The sequence below is a fragment of the Lepeophtheirus salmonis genome, chromosome 13 (genome assembly GCF_016086655.4).
Source record: "Lepeophtheirus salmonis chromosome 13, UVic_Lsal_1.4, whole genome shotgun sequence".
NCBI classification, from domain to species: domain Eukaryota; kingdom Metazoa; phylum Arthropoda; class Copepoda; order Siphonostomatoida; family Caligidae; genus Lepeophtheirus; species Lepeophtheirus salmonis.
The window spans coordinates 7,798,587-7,813,550 of record NC_052143.2 but is presented as its reverse complement, the minus strand read 5'-3'; the positions used below and the strand labels follow the sequence as shown (position 1 = coordinate 7,813,550).

General features: G+C 29.8%; 1 protein-coding gene across 2 annotated transcripts in view; it reads left to right on the top strand.

Moving 5' to 3' along the window:
- The window catches only part of Rbp6 (RNA-binding protein 6), a 135,165-nt gene that overhangs the window by 102,489 nt on the left and 17,712 nt on the right, over positions 1 to 14,964 (top strand). For both annotated transcript variants that reach the window (XM_040723270.2, XM_040723269.2), the window contains exon 8: positions 2,143 to 2,244. In XM_040723270.2, coding sequence (XP_040579204.1) covers positions 2,143 to 2,244 — 102 coding nt within the window. The remainder of the gene's footprint in view (positions 1 to 2,142; positions 2,245 to 14,964) is intronic.

Sequence of the window (14,964 nt, the reverse complement as noted above, 5' to 3'; positions counted from 1 at the left end):
TTATTAGCATTTTTTTTAAATACACCAAGGATAGGCAAGGGTGCTTACTTCACACGAACGAACAAAAAATAATGAAAAATAATAAGATAATGCACATACAATAAATAATTATGCTTCTTAAATTTTTAAAGGGTGTTTTTTCATAAAAAAACAGAGCAACTAGATGTTCTCGATGCCTACATATATCATTTTAATTTCGTTCGAAAATGGGCCATTCTACCATTTGTATATGTTATTTAACAACTTTAAGAGCATATATTTAGGTTTTTTTTTACTTATTCTCAATTAAAAAGAAGAACATACTCGTTAGCAATGAATACATAAATATGTTATGAATATTAGTAATAAAAACTCATAACCATAAACACCAAAATGATTAAGTTTTGTTTTTTTAAATTAATTCATTTTCATTAAGAGGGAAAATTTATCTCTCCTACACTTGTATAAAAGTAGGAAAAATTAATTAGTTCAATGTTAATTTCAGTTTGACAAGGTCCGATCTACATATATAAAAGTAAAATTAATTTGCTCTATACCATCAAAAATTGTTTATTCCATCATTTGTATATGTAATTCGATGGCATTCAGTGTATCCTTGTGGTTATTGTTGTAATATCTGAGTAATTTGATTTAAAATTCAAAAGGAATTATTGATACCTTTTACTATTATTCAAAATTATAATATTCAAATTACAACATTTCAAAATTAACAATATTTTTTTAAATCAAGATAATATTTTTTTTTTTACTTATTATTAATTAAAATGATTATAATTTATCTGATAAATATCTAAATAGTTAACTGTAGCATCTAAAATGACGCAACTATACAGATTATTTGTTGTTGTTTTTTCTGGCCTTTATTTTTGGCGATTATTTAATTACATTAAACTAAATAATAAATAGATTAAAATACATTTATATATTTAAATGACATCCGTAGACAAGGGTATAAAAAACAAGGCATAAGTCAGAAAGTTAGGGCATGAAAAATTCCTTACAAAAAAACACCATAAAATAATCTTCAAAATAAATACCTTTAAATACTTAATAAAACACGTATATAATGTTCCGTAATCGATACTATTCCATTAGTATCATTTTTTCCTTGCATTCTCATATTATATAGCACATACTGGGTTTTTGTCAAAATGGTATTGATCTTCACATCGCATGTCCCATTAAAAAAAGCTAAGAAATAATCCTTATCCAGCTTACATTCAAAGGTATTGACTGTCAAAATTTTAAATGTCATATATATGTCATTTAAAATCAAACATTGCCTCAAAAATTGGTCTATTGTTTCTAATGTTCTGCATAAAAGGCAGTCATTTCTATCAAATTTGCCTTCCACTTCAAGAGCTCCAGTAGGTTGTCTATATATGAACCATTTCTCTAGAGACGTTAATAAAGAATTGACACATCCACAAATTTCCTTCTTGATTCTCCGCCGCTATAATTTGTTTTATACACCCACATACGAGTATATCCAGGATAAAGTAATGGCCTCCCATAGCCTCCAAAATAGTTGATACTTTAGAACCAATTAGATGGTTGTAGAATACGATATATGAACTTTTTCCAAGGAGGAGGAGGGGTTCATAATAAATCAACTTGACATGGAAAATATACCTATAAACATTTATTTGTTTATATTTATATATTACAAAGATATTCTCGATAAATCTTCATAAACATAACTATTAGCTTGTGTCTCAGAAGTATGTAGTCCATATATAAAGAAGTTTTTTTTTGTTTTTGTAAATATGTATTTTCGTATGTATTGCATGATATAATCAAACGACCCAAAGAATCAAACCAGCAAAATAAGGCATTTATATACATAAAATTATACAAACATTCATATATATATATTCTCATATACATAATGTGTGTTCTCGTCAGGAAATTAGTAAATATAAATTTTGCCTTTCTCTTCCCCTGATATAATCGTGTTAAATTAGTAGTTTCTTAATATTATTCTATTTCTTTTTTTTTGTACCTATATGCTTTATTCTGCAAGGTCTTCGGATCCACAAGAGTGTGCCTGCTTCATCTACATACAACCTGACTCGAGTTCCATCCAACATTGACCCAATTACTATGATTCTAATTAATATTTATGTACTACTTATTTTGCAGGCTTCCACGCTGCAGCCGCTGCATATGCAGCCTATGCTGCAGGCAGAGGCTACTCAAACTATACAAACTTTGGAATAACGGGCGGGCTTACAAGTTATCCAGGTAAGGAAATTGTTTAATTCTCTTTTTGTATTGTCGTTGCTATTTGTCCATTCATTAAAGCCATCCTTGAGGTCTTGGTGAGCATGCCATGGATATGTAATAAAAGTATTTTGAGCGATAAAGTCCTAGGAGTTGAATAATACGGGATAGTTGTATGAACTATAATAAAAAGTTATAATACTATTTTTATGGACTTCTCCGTTATAAACACCATACAGTAACACCGGGTATTATACATATATTACGTTGGGGAAAAAGTAATTTTGTATTCCTCGGACCTTTTTTGAACTATGTTTACCTTGTTCAAAATTCGTCACATCAGATCATACGATATTGCATTGTAAAGAATTGATTGTATATGTACTGCAAATGACATTATTACGCTTGGCCGGTTTACTCGTAAATTATCGTGGGTCGAGTATGGAGGTCTCAAAGGAAAAAAATTCGCCATACTATTCATTTGTACTATTTGAATGAGAAGAATACGTCGAAAGCAACAAAGAAATTTGCTATGTATAAGGGGCTGATACTCTTTCGGTTCGTGTTACCAAATAGGAGTTCGAGCAATCTATGATCGATTCTTCTCTCTACAGTGAACAACTCGGCTGTTTGAAGCAGGCAATAGAACGGAATTTTTGAATATGAAACAAAAAGAAATTATCAAGACAACGCCAGGTGGCACATATCTTTAATAACGCACCAGAAGCTCCATGAGCTCGGATGGGAGGTTTCTTATGCATCCACTCTACAGTCCAGTCCAGGAAATAAGTGACTACAATCTGTTCCTGTCTATAGTAAACGTGTTTTGGGGGTACAAATGTGACATCAATTGATGCCTGTGACAATTGGTTGTTCAATTTTTTGCCAATAGGTACAAGGGCTTCTACGAAAAGGTCATTATGATTCTCGTTGGCAACAAGTAATCGAACAGAAATAGGCATACCTGCCTTAAATCGGATGATTGTATCATTTATTTATAAAGTATTGAAAGATAGGGAAAAATGATAAATTTATTTTCCCCTACAAATTATATACTCGACATGAAAATTGAAAAATGCAGAACTTTCTCTCTTCTTATTCCCTTTCAATAATTAATTACGTACAAAAAAACAAAAAGAAAACTAATTAAATATTGTAATTAAAAAAGATTTTTTAATTATATTTGTTTTGTTATTTTAAATCCGAGTAATTAATGATGTTTTAGTTTAATTTCGTAGAGAAGAAAAAACAAAAACTTATTGTTTTTGTTTACTTTTTGCGCAGGTATACATATTGCATTACACTATTCTGTCCCTCTAACCCTACAAAAAGCCCCATACTTTCATATTAAAGTCTCTGTACAAAACGGAATATGAGTCTTTAATGCATGGAACTGAATATTTTAATTCCCACACCATTAGTATATTTTATGGGTTTTATTGAATTTCTTCTTCCATGGGTTTTTGTTGAGTATTTTATATATACAAACAAATGTAAAATATATTAATAATAATTGAATAAAACACCATCAATTTTAGAATTTGTATAATTTTGCTTATTATTATTTTATATGTGTAATGGTAATACGATTACTATAAATGTACCCTAAATAAGCATTGTATTTAAATTTTCTCAAGTTTCTTCTCCTTTCAAAATATAAACTCAATTGAAAATATTTATTATTCAATAAGCTTCAATTACATGGGGGTTCATCACTTGACTGATTACTTAGGATTTCTAATTTATACTCATTATTAATAATTTATGCCTTGAATTCAAAGCAGTATTGTTCATATTTTAAAAGGTAAGTTATATTCCTTTACTAGCGTGTAAAATGTTTGTAATTTGTCTTATCTTCCAAAGCTGTCATTATTATTAAATAATTTTAGAGGACCATAACATATAAAGAGAAAAGAGGCTAAAAAAGAATTGGCAAAACTTGAAACTCCAGAGGCGTCAGCAAAATTTAATTTTTTTGCAAATAAAAAAATTCAAAAAATTTAATATTTGAAATTTATTTTTTGTAATTTTTTATCAAAAAATTACAAATTGTGATGACTATGAATTTTAAAAAAATTCCCAGGCTACGTGAAATGCACCTAGCAGATAATAAATTTGTGGCGTAGCCAATTATACTATAACTTTTTTTAAGCCCAATAGGCATATAAACATTTTAACTTTATATAATCCAATCCCAGCACATGTCTCACAAGAGTAAAAGAAAAAAACAATAACAAGAAAACGACACTAAAAATATTTTTTTTTTTTTTTCATTTTTTAATACCAAGACCTAAAAGTCCGCATTAACGGCCCTTGTGAGAGAAAATTGATAAAATGTCGAGTTCCTTATCAATTACACATCCAAAGTTGTTGGAACGGACTTGCTGCTACATCTGAAAAATAAATTATCCCCTGCACTTTACTGATGATGTCCTCCACCTCAAAAGCCCTATGAAGATTCTGATCCGTGACTACTACTCAAACAAGTTTGACGTCGAGACTTGTAGATTTGATTTAATTTTTAGTTTGCACATTTGTACCAATGAGCTTATCTTATCACACACATAGAGAGTGTGTTATCGACGTTTCTATTTTCTAACTAGAGAATATGCAATTAATACCTTTATCCTCATTATTAGATTTATTCGTATAAATTGATGAGGCAGGGATTTGGTAGCGGAGCCCTTTCTGCTTAGATGAAGTATAAGGATTTTTAAGAGTTTTTTTTTTTGTTTTTTTTGTATCTATGTCAGACCTAGTTTGTCCAACGTTTGGTTTTTCCGCTGAGGGTTTCCCCTACCTAGAATTTCCGTTCTTATTTTGAACAAGTGAAGTTTTCCTCATGTGAGTTATAAAGTTTGAAAGATCAATTCCTTGTTTATTCCAAGCCTGCATTCTCCAGCCGTGGTAATATAGAGAAAAGAATAGTATTCATTTCTTGTATCCAGTCTTGGGTTGTAGTTCAATGGTTCTTCATGGCCTAGGATCTTACAGACTACTAGAACAATTATTGATTCCATGGCGTATGTTTTGTCACTTAATTGATAGAGCCTTTTTCACTGAGGTCATAAGTTGCATCATAATTGATATAGACGTAATTTTAGGTCCTCAAAATTGATATTTTTTATTACATAAAATGGACAAATTTCCGTACAAATCTTCATGTAACTTCATCAAATGACTTTCAGAATAAGAAAAGCGTCTAAGTTCGCCTTAAATACAAGTTGACGCAAATTTGTAACACTGATATTTGAATTAAATAAAAGTAATATGAACTAAATATCCCTAAAATTGATATATTAATCTTCTTTTTTTGCTTTCTTTTTTGATAGATTAATGAACAGAAAAGTAAGATAATTAGTTGAAAATATATTTTTCTTTGCATAGTTATGATTTATTTTTATCTATGCAAATAAGAATGTAAAACGATGTAGTAACATATTTTTATTATATTTTAGGGTCCGATTTATTATAAAACTAGGCAAAATAGGGATAAACATTTTGTATACAATTAGGTTTAAGGCCTTTTATTTGTTAGTCCAATTTAGACATCCAATAGTTGACAATTTTCCTTAAAGTGAATGAAAAATAATATTTAATATTGTAAAACTTTGTTGTTTAGACCCCTAAAATAGCAAACATCAGCAACGTTGAAAAGGCTTTATATTTTTAGTAAATATACGTAAAATATCCACGAAAAAAGTTTCAAAATATTTAATTTTTTGTAAATAAAAATTTAAAAATCCACTGTTAATCACAAAAACGTTAATTTTTGGGAAAAAATTTCAAAAATTAAATTATGTTTTTAAAAACAACTTCGAAAATCCACAGGTCTTCACAAAAATTATATTTTTGAGAACGAAATCAAAAATAACAATCTATATATTAAATTGCTAGAAAAAAAAATTCTTATTTGAGCTACATACCCTCCAGCCCAACCACTGCGGATCCCGTGACTCTAAATATGTCTTTTTTAGATACAGAATTAGATTTGTGTTTAATTTCCTCTCATATTTATTCTTGTAGCTAACCTAATAAAACGTCAACTATGTTAAAGCCGCTCCTCTGTAAAATATTCTTAAAATGGTCAAGGCTAACATGTCAATTTCGATTTTCTTTTTTTACTGTACATATATTTTACAACACTATTCATATGTGCATCTAGTCTGTTTCTTTTGTCCATTAGTACAATGTATTATTTGCATATATAGAATGGATTGTCAATAATATCAAATTAAAGTCAATCTCAAATAGAATTTCTAATATTTGTCTTTATGTCAAAGAGACATGCATCTTAGGGGAAGATATGCATTGATATACTTTTCTATATTTTAGTGTACCCCTATGATTTAATTTTCTGTTACATTACATATAAAAAAATCACAAAAAAAAGTGAGAAATTCAACTGAACCTCAAGAGTAGTAACCTTTGTGTTCCCTTAGTATGTTCATCAAATATTACAGGTTTTTTTCAGGAACTGAACAAATATATCTAGATTATTCATTTACCGAAGTAATTTATTATATAAAAATTTTATAAATTAACGTTAATTGTTCTTAGTCATTTGTTAGTTCAGGTTCTACTATTTTTTGTCTATACAAAATAATACGATTTTTCCTAACAAAATGGAGTAATAAAAATTAATTACTCCCATCAATTTCATCGAGGAGGCGTGCAATATACCTATTAAATAGTTGCTTATGTTAAATTGGTAGAAACGCAAACGCCTCACATTGAAAAAGTAAAAACAAAAGAACTACCTATACGCAAATAAATTATTCAATTTCATTCAACCTTGATTAGAAATTGCAAAATATACGAATATTTCTTTTAGAAGATAGTGTTATAGAACCAAAGAAGTTGCGTGTATTATATTTAATTTCAAAATCTTTTTATTTAATCCAATTACATTTGAAAAGAATGATATAGTATAAATTCGAGGCCCTGATAGTCTCAAATAGTCAAGCTTAAATACTTCCCTATATCCAAAGTACCAATTACTCAGAATGATTTTATTAGTTCATGAATGAATGCCACAAATAATAAAATAGCTTTTGAGGAAACTATTTTTCTCTGATAAATAAAATATATCCGGAACGTTGAAATATCTGCATTCATAATATTTATAAATTATACTCAAATAATTAATCACTAAAAAGTCAAATTTAATTGTATTCCGTGTATTTTACGTCGATGTAAAACTTAACCAATGAAATAGGGTGTGAATGAATAAACTACCTGGTTTTGATGCATCAAGGATTTTTACCAAAATGGGTGTTGTTTTTTGGTCTCTTGAAACGTGAGAAAATGATGTTATGGAATATCATTTTTTTTAATTTTGTACACTGGAATTAAATGTTATCCCAAAAAATAAAAAAATGTTATTAAATTATACACAACCTACATTTTTTCAAGGTTACAATATTCGTACTGATTTCTTCACTATTACTTCGATTTTGCACTCGTAAATATAAATTAAAATTATAAAAATACATAAATGAGTTCAAAACATTAATTAGATATTAATATCTTAGATATAATAACATCGGTACTCTATGTATATAGAATTCAAAGACATGCCCTATGTCAGATAAAGTAAATGTAATACCATAATGTTTATTTTAATCAGAGCAACTCCATCTGACTTATAAAGGAATATGAATTCATTTATAAATTAATATTAACCACACTAGTATGTTATATATAACGAATTTGAGATAACAAATAAGTACTCATCAATTTCATGGAGGTTGCATGTGAGCTTATATTACATTAGTAGCAACGCAAACGACACTCATTGAAAAAGAGAGGAAGACATAACAAAAGAACGACTTAAAAGCAAATACATAATTTAAATTCACTCAACCTTGGTTAAAATTGTAAAATATACGAATAGTTATTAGGAAATATATTTTTATAGACGTAAAAAAGTTACATATTATATGACTGAACGTTTCAAGACTCTACTAAAAAGTTATGCAGATAATCCCAGTTCACTAAGGAAGGTTGAAAGAGTTTATATGATCTGTCAGATACATAAAAAATATATAGTCAACTGAGAGTGACAATGTTATAAAAGGAATTGTATTTTTGATCAAATGCTTTAGGGAGTGTATGCTTTATAGAATACAAAAACTAATAGCAAATAAACAACTCTTTGTAAGAAAAAGTATATTTTTCTTTACTGCAGATAGAAAATCAATCAAATCAAGATTTATGGAATGATAAGAGCTGTTGGCAAATCTATTGTACTCATAATGATATATTTGAGAAAGGTATGTTGTGTATAAAGACAGAATTGAGCCTTTTCATTCAACAAGAAGGATCAAATAGCTTGATAATATTATTTCAACAACAAAATAATAAAGAAAAAGGTGATATTGGGAACATTTCATTGAGTATTATTATATTTAAAAAATACAAAAACTTCTCACAGTAATGAATGAAATGAAATTAGGACCATAATAAATAAATTGAATCAGAATAACTATGATGGTTGTAGAGTGGTTTTGATTCAATTTGTGTAGGTAGGTTCCCTCATTTACTGATTTTGTCTACCTATGTATTATTATTTGATAGATACATACAGGGTGTTCCAGGATTTGTTGAACATAAAAATGTGCCTTTAGTGAGTCAAAAACAAATCTTTTTTAAGCATCATAATAATATACAGGGTTAATCTTACCTAATGGTGGACATTTTATTATTCTTAACTTTTTAATAATAAAATTTAAACAAAAGGTTTTGTGAGGACATTTATTTCACAAAATCTTCTAAAAACAGTGCTTGACACAACTTTTATTTACTATGTCAGCCCTCAGCTCTAATACAATGCCTTAATACAATGCATGAATCCCTTGCAGACATTGATTATATAGTCAGAGTCGAGCTTGGTCACTCCTTCTTGATGGAAGCCTCTAGAGACTAGAGATTCCTGTGAAGAGTAGCACATACTCTTTCCTGTCCTAGTCTAGATAGAATAGTCCAAAGAATTCGCGTAGGGAGAGTAAGGCAGCACTTTTGCCTCAAATAACTTTAAATAGGTACGTTGGTTAATTTTAAGGCTATCAAGATTTATAAAAAATAGGATTTATTTTTCATTTGAAGCAGTGGCTCCCAGGGTTGTTACAAAGTTGGATTTCTGGGTTTCATTTACGTACCTCTGAACTTGAAAAAAATGCTTGAAACATTTTTGGATAGTACCCTATTATTGTGAGCATCAAATTTTTCGAAGCTTCGCCAAGCTTTTTTTCAGAAGAATCACAATCACCTCCAGGGATACCAACTGAGAATCCCCTTAGCTTGATTGACTCTTTTGAGCTTCAGAGGACATGTGTTTGAGTTCATTTTTCATTAATATCATATTGATTTTCTGCTCACTTGGTACTCTTTAGCTAGCTCCCTAATGGATCGTCCTCAATTTCGTCTTATTTTCCCTCGTACGAACTAAAAAAATTTTTTTCATTTTTCCTCGTGACGAACTCCTAGAAAACGTCCGTAGAAAAAAAAATCACTCGGAAAACGAGTCTTCTAGCAACCCAATAACAGACATGAAGACATACAATGTCTTTACTCTTTTGAGTAGGTTGCTGATGGGGACACGTATATACATACTCTTGGTCCATTAAGTAGGAAATATATATTTTTATTCCCGTGCGATATTTTTTATAGTTGCAACCTGTGTTTTTATTTTTATTTTCCAAAGCTGATATTATTATTCTTTAACTCTTGAAGAGGGAACATCTAAGAATAAAATGTGTGTGCGTATTAAAGATATGGAGTAGGGGAGTCATTAGAGTAAGTCCTTGTTGAAAAAAAAGTATAATCAAGGATTGAGAACGGAGTAATTCATCCCTATATCCATGTATTATATAATGCTGGGATATATATTATTTAATCCTTTGATTTATCCTTTTTTTGAATATACCACCAAAGAGAAAAAGAGTTTCCTATTAAACATTTATGATTTATTAATTTTTATTACAATAATTAATTCTATAATTTAAGATACAACTTGGACTCGAGTTGGACTTGAGCCCATATTTTGAAGAAGATCTCACAATCAAAGACTTGACTCTGTTCTCCATAGCTGAGTTTTGCTAAGCCACTAGTATATTGTGGACTCAAGAAAAGCCTTAACACTATGGCCCCTATATTATTACGCAGTTATCGATTTGAAATGAGCTTAAATGAAATATGAGGACGCGATGAAAATATTCATGTACTTGTAGATTACTTGAGATTCGTCGTGGACTTGTAGTATAAGAACCTCTTCCCTACTTTGATTAATATTGTGTAGTAAGCTAGAGTTGTGGAACCAGCACGCCAACATCTTTGGAGAATATAGATTAAAGATATCCGTAGAAAGGATTAGACAACTACTCTAAAAAAAAATCAAATATGGAATAATTACATTAATGAATAAGAACATGGAAGACGACCTATCGGATAAATAATCCTGTTATGTACATGTCATGCCTTATAAAAAGAAGAAAACTAAAATAAATATAGTTTCATCAATATTTGTACCCATTGCACACTTCCTAATCTTGCAAAAGATGAATACGAATGAGACGTAGAACGTATAATTATTTATTTTAAGCTATTCTCCTCCAATTGTTTGTTTTTTTACACAGCAGCAGTACTAAGAATTTACCATTCTACATAAGGAACTTCATCTTTCTGTCTGTAATAGTATTGTTTATTAGTAATTATTTGTTCCTATTTTGAAAATTCAAGCGTATTAGCGAGCAAAGAGTTCATAAGCCTATGGGATGTCTGCCAGTAGATAGATCGTCCTGCAAGGTAAGAAACATAGAACAACATAGGATCTATTTTTTCTTTACGCTCACGAAGATTTCGACAACTGTCACATCTTTATTTTTCAGTGAAAGTAGTCCGTGTTGGACTTTGAGGAAGACATTGGAGATAACAGAGTTGGGATTGGCTTTTTTTTCACAGCTGCTTGCAGCTGATCTAATAAAACGTCATGACAGTTAAGCTCCTCTCCCCACACAAAAAAAAATTTCATTAAATTGGGAGGATTACCATATCACTTCCCTGTTTATTTTTTACACACTATCAAGGCATAACATTTAGAGCTCCACGTATGTATTATAAAGTTATAGTTGGAGTTTCTCTATATAAATATATTTATATACATATATTTTGATTGGTAATTTTATGAAGGTATTTATGCGTATAGTCGGAAAAGTATAGTGGGAAGGTGAAATACATTGCTCATTTCCTTCCATATTACCTTTATCATAATGCGGCAGTAGAAGTCGTCTACTACTATGTACTGCTACAAGCCCCTTCACTCCTAAGTTACACATAAATGACTTCGTCTATCTCTATGCCAAATTCATTTCAATAAAACGTATTTCTAGGGTGTTGCGAGTGTTTTTGACAATTCGTAAAAGACTCAACATCAAAGAGCTCTAATAGAAGATAAATGAATGAATGGCATAAAAATGTTCTAAATATGTGTTTTTAAAGTAAATTCAGACACTTGAACACTTTGTTGAAACTGATACGCTTATTGTTCTGCAAGATATAATATGTATGAAAATGTATTTCAATTTAAACAAAATCCATATATTTTGACAGACTTAATCATTTTCCTTTGTATCTGAATTGGAGCCCTAAAGAAAGTATAAGCGTAACAGAAGTCATTTTAAGGATTGATAAAGGGTTTTCAAATATCAGCAAGGGATGTGATTAGAAAGTCGGGTTTTTTTTTGTTGTATATTTGATGATATTGATATCAAATAAATATATGTATGTTTAGATATATTTATACATAGAAAAACATTCCCCAGATAATTTATATAAAAGTAAAGTAAAGAAAAGAAAAACAAACATATCGATAAAGAAAGCAGTTTCCAGAAACGATGAACAACTCTTTCTTTCTTTCTCTCTCTATCTCTTTCTCCCTCCCACTCACACATAGACACACACACACACCAAGACAACCAAATAGATAATCCAATAGAGTTCAATCTATTTAGCATTGCCAAAAACAAAACATATGTATTGTACTCACATATAGCAGAAATGTAGGGTCTTTTCTAACCCAGTGATATCCTCTACCAATCATAGAGCTTTCTCTTATTTTTCAATATTTAAGTACTCATTCCCATTGAGAAAAAGTTCGGATGATGTACCACTGGGCCTGTTTGTAGTGGATATGATTTCATATGCTTCAACAGACCCCATTTTTTCCATATTTAAAAAAATCACGAAACCTTTCCACTGTTTTTTCATTCTTATCAAACATATGTACAAATTACGATTTTGTACCTTTTACAAACTGCATAAGCAAAAATAAGATGAATAGTTTTTAGGGCAATAACTGAATATTCCACAAATTTTGACAATTTTAATATGATGACTAAAATACAGGATTTTTGTGACACATAAGAAAGTCAAATTCGGGCAGTATTAATACTCATAAATACATAATAACCATGTAATTTGAATAAATCGAAATGAAATGAAAGTTTGAATTAATACTTTGTAATTAGAATAAATATATACCTATGTAAATTTTCAACCTAGGCAACAAAAAAGCTTCTTCTTTTTTTTTCTTTTTATACGAAAAAATTATTTTACAAGACAAATATATATATAAATTTGACAGATTTTTTATTCATCTAAAATATTTTATTATTATCAAAACCTATATTTGATTAATATGAACTATTTTAGAGTTATATTTTCTCCATGAAATTAACAACTTTCAGGAAGTGGAGCATTGATCAATATGGTTGAAACTTTAAATAATGTCATCATTTTTGGACTATATCCAAACCTATATTTCGAGAAAAAAAAAGAGAGGAATTTAAGAAGCAGTTTAAATATCCATATATTTACATGATCACTTACTCCCCCCACACCTCTCCATTTTTTTCGGTCCTTATCTATTATTTTTTCTTCTTTTTGAATATTTTCTCTCTTTTCCTTGTTAGCAGAAGAGTTGCAGTACGATAGGATTAATAATAAAAAGAGAAATAGTCTCTATCTTTTCTTTTTTTTTTTAACCTACCATTTTCAATCTGAACAAAATAATAAGATTTTTTTTTTGTTAAACATACTATTATTTCTGTTTCTTTCCACCTACCCCAACACACGCACACACACACACACACACTAACTCTCTTTCTCAAAAAGTAAAAGCAAAGGATATACATATTGTGTAGAGAGGGAAGAATATTAATCGATGGATAGAATAATGAAAAAGGATAGAAATTATAAGATTAAAGACAGGATTAGCATATTTTTCCGTCCTTTCTAAAGTGTCCACTTCTTTTTCACGTTATTTGAAAGGGATTTACTCATTTAAAAGAAGAAAAAGATTTGAATGACTCATGTATCATCATTCTCTTAGTAGAGTTGAAATGATTATTCAAATGACGGTCGTTTGAATATATTTTGTATGATTTTTTTTTTTTTTGGGGGGATTTTGAATCCGGATGAAGCAAAGTCCTGAATATCTTGGTAGCCCGGAGATCTATGTTTATGAAAGTATGCAAAACTGTATAAGATAAAATATAAAAGCCTTTAGATGTAATCTGAAAACGAACGCCGAGCCATCTACAAGCCTAATGAGATTATGGAGTTTACAAAGCTACCCAAATGTACTGTTTACAATGTTCCCAAGGATTTCAAGGAGTCTGAACGGTTGGGAATACCTGCAAGGAAGATTCATTATCATTTTGGGATAATAACTGATAATACATTAATGGAATATAAAAAGAAAATGAATGGACATGTAGCCACAATCTCGCTGGGTCGGAACCCCTTGGACTACTATGGGTGGGACATCTTGGAGACATACTCAAATAAACATGTTCATAACACTATGCAGGATTCAATTCTTGGTTTAAGTGATTATTTTTTGTAAATAAATTGTAATATACATTATCCATAAGTTTTCTGGATTTTAGATCCCCAGTCTCTATAATGTATAATCATTGGATGTAAGACTGATGGGTCATAGTGTAAAAATTTTAATTGTATTTTTCTTATCATTGATTGGTTGCATTAAAATTATCTTCTGTTAACCTCTAAACAATCCCCAACAAAAGACCATGGGCATATATCACCTGTAAGGTGCTCTGACAGTTTGATGTATGGAGGCGTAACATATATTTTTCAATGTGCCCTCTATGTGAGATACATAACAATATTTTATATGAATTAATAGTATCATTCAGGTAGCGTTATTATTTTTCTACAAGACAGGGCTTCTCTCTGAGCCTTTGTTTACAAACTATTATAAGTAAATAATGCTCATACCCCATATTGAATAATAAATCCATAATTTGGAAAGAATTGAGAAACAACACACTTATTTTTAACCTTTTTTCCTTTATTCTTTTTGGAGGGAAAGTTGCATAGAATAAAAATTATAACCAGAAGCAGTTATAATTTAAATGATCAAGGTTATGCCTGGTTCAGATTCAGCGGTTCTATCTGTCTTAGTCTCCATTTTTTCATTTTTAACGCCTTCGGTCTCGATCTTGGTTCAGTTTTATTGGTCTTAGTTCCGATCTTCGGTCTTAGTTCCAGTCTTTGGTATCAGTTCTTTTTTATACATGCTCAGTTTGGTAACAGGCACTTAAAATTACATACAAACAGTCCTGCAGCTAGCTTATACACAGAGTGCGTTGTTCCCAAAGTTCTTGCAGAAGCTCTGAAAACTAAGGTTGCTTAAGGCAATGTTTTTCAATCTAAGGG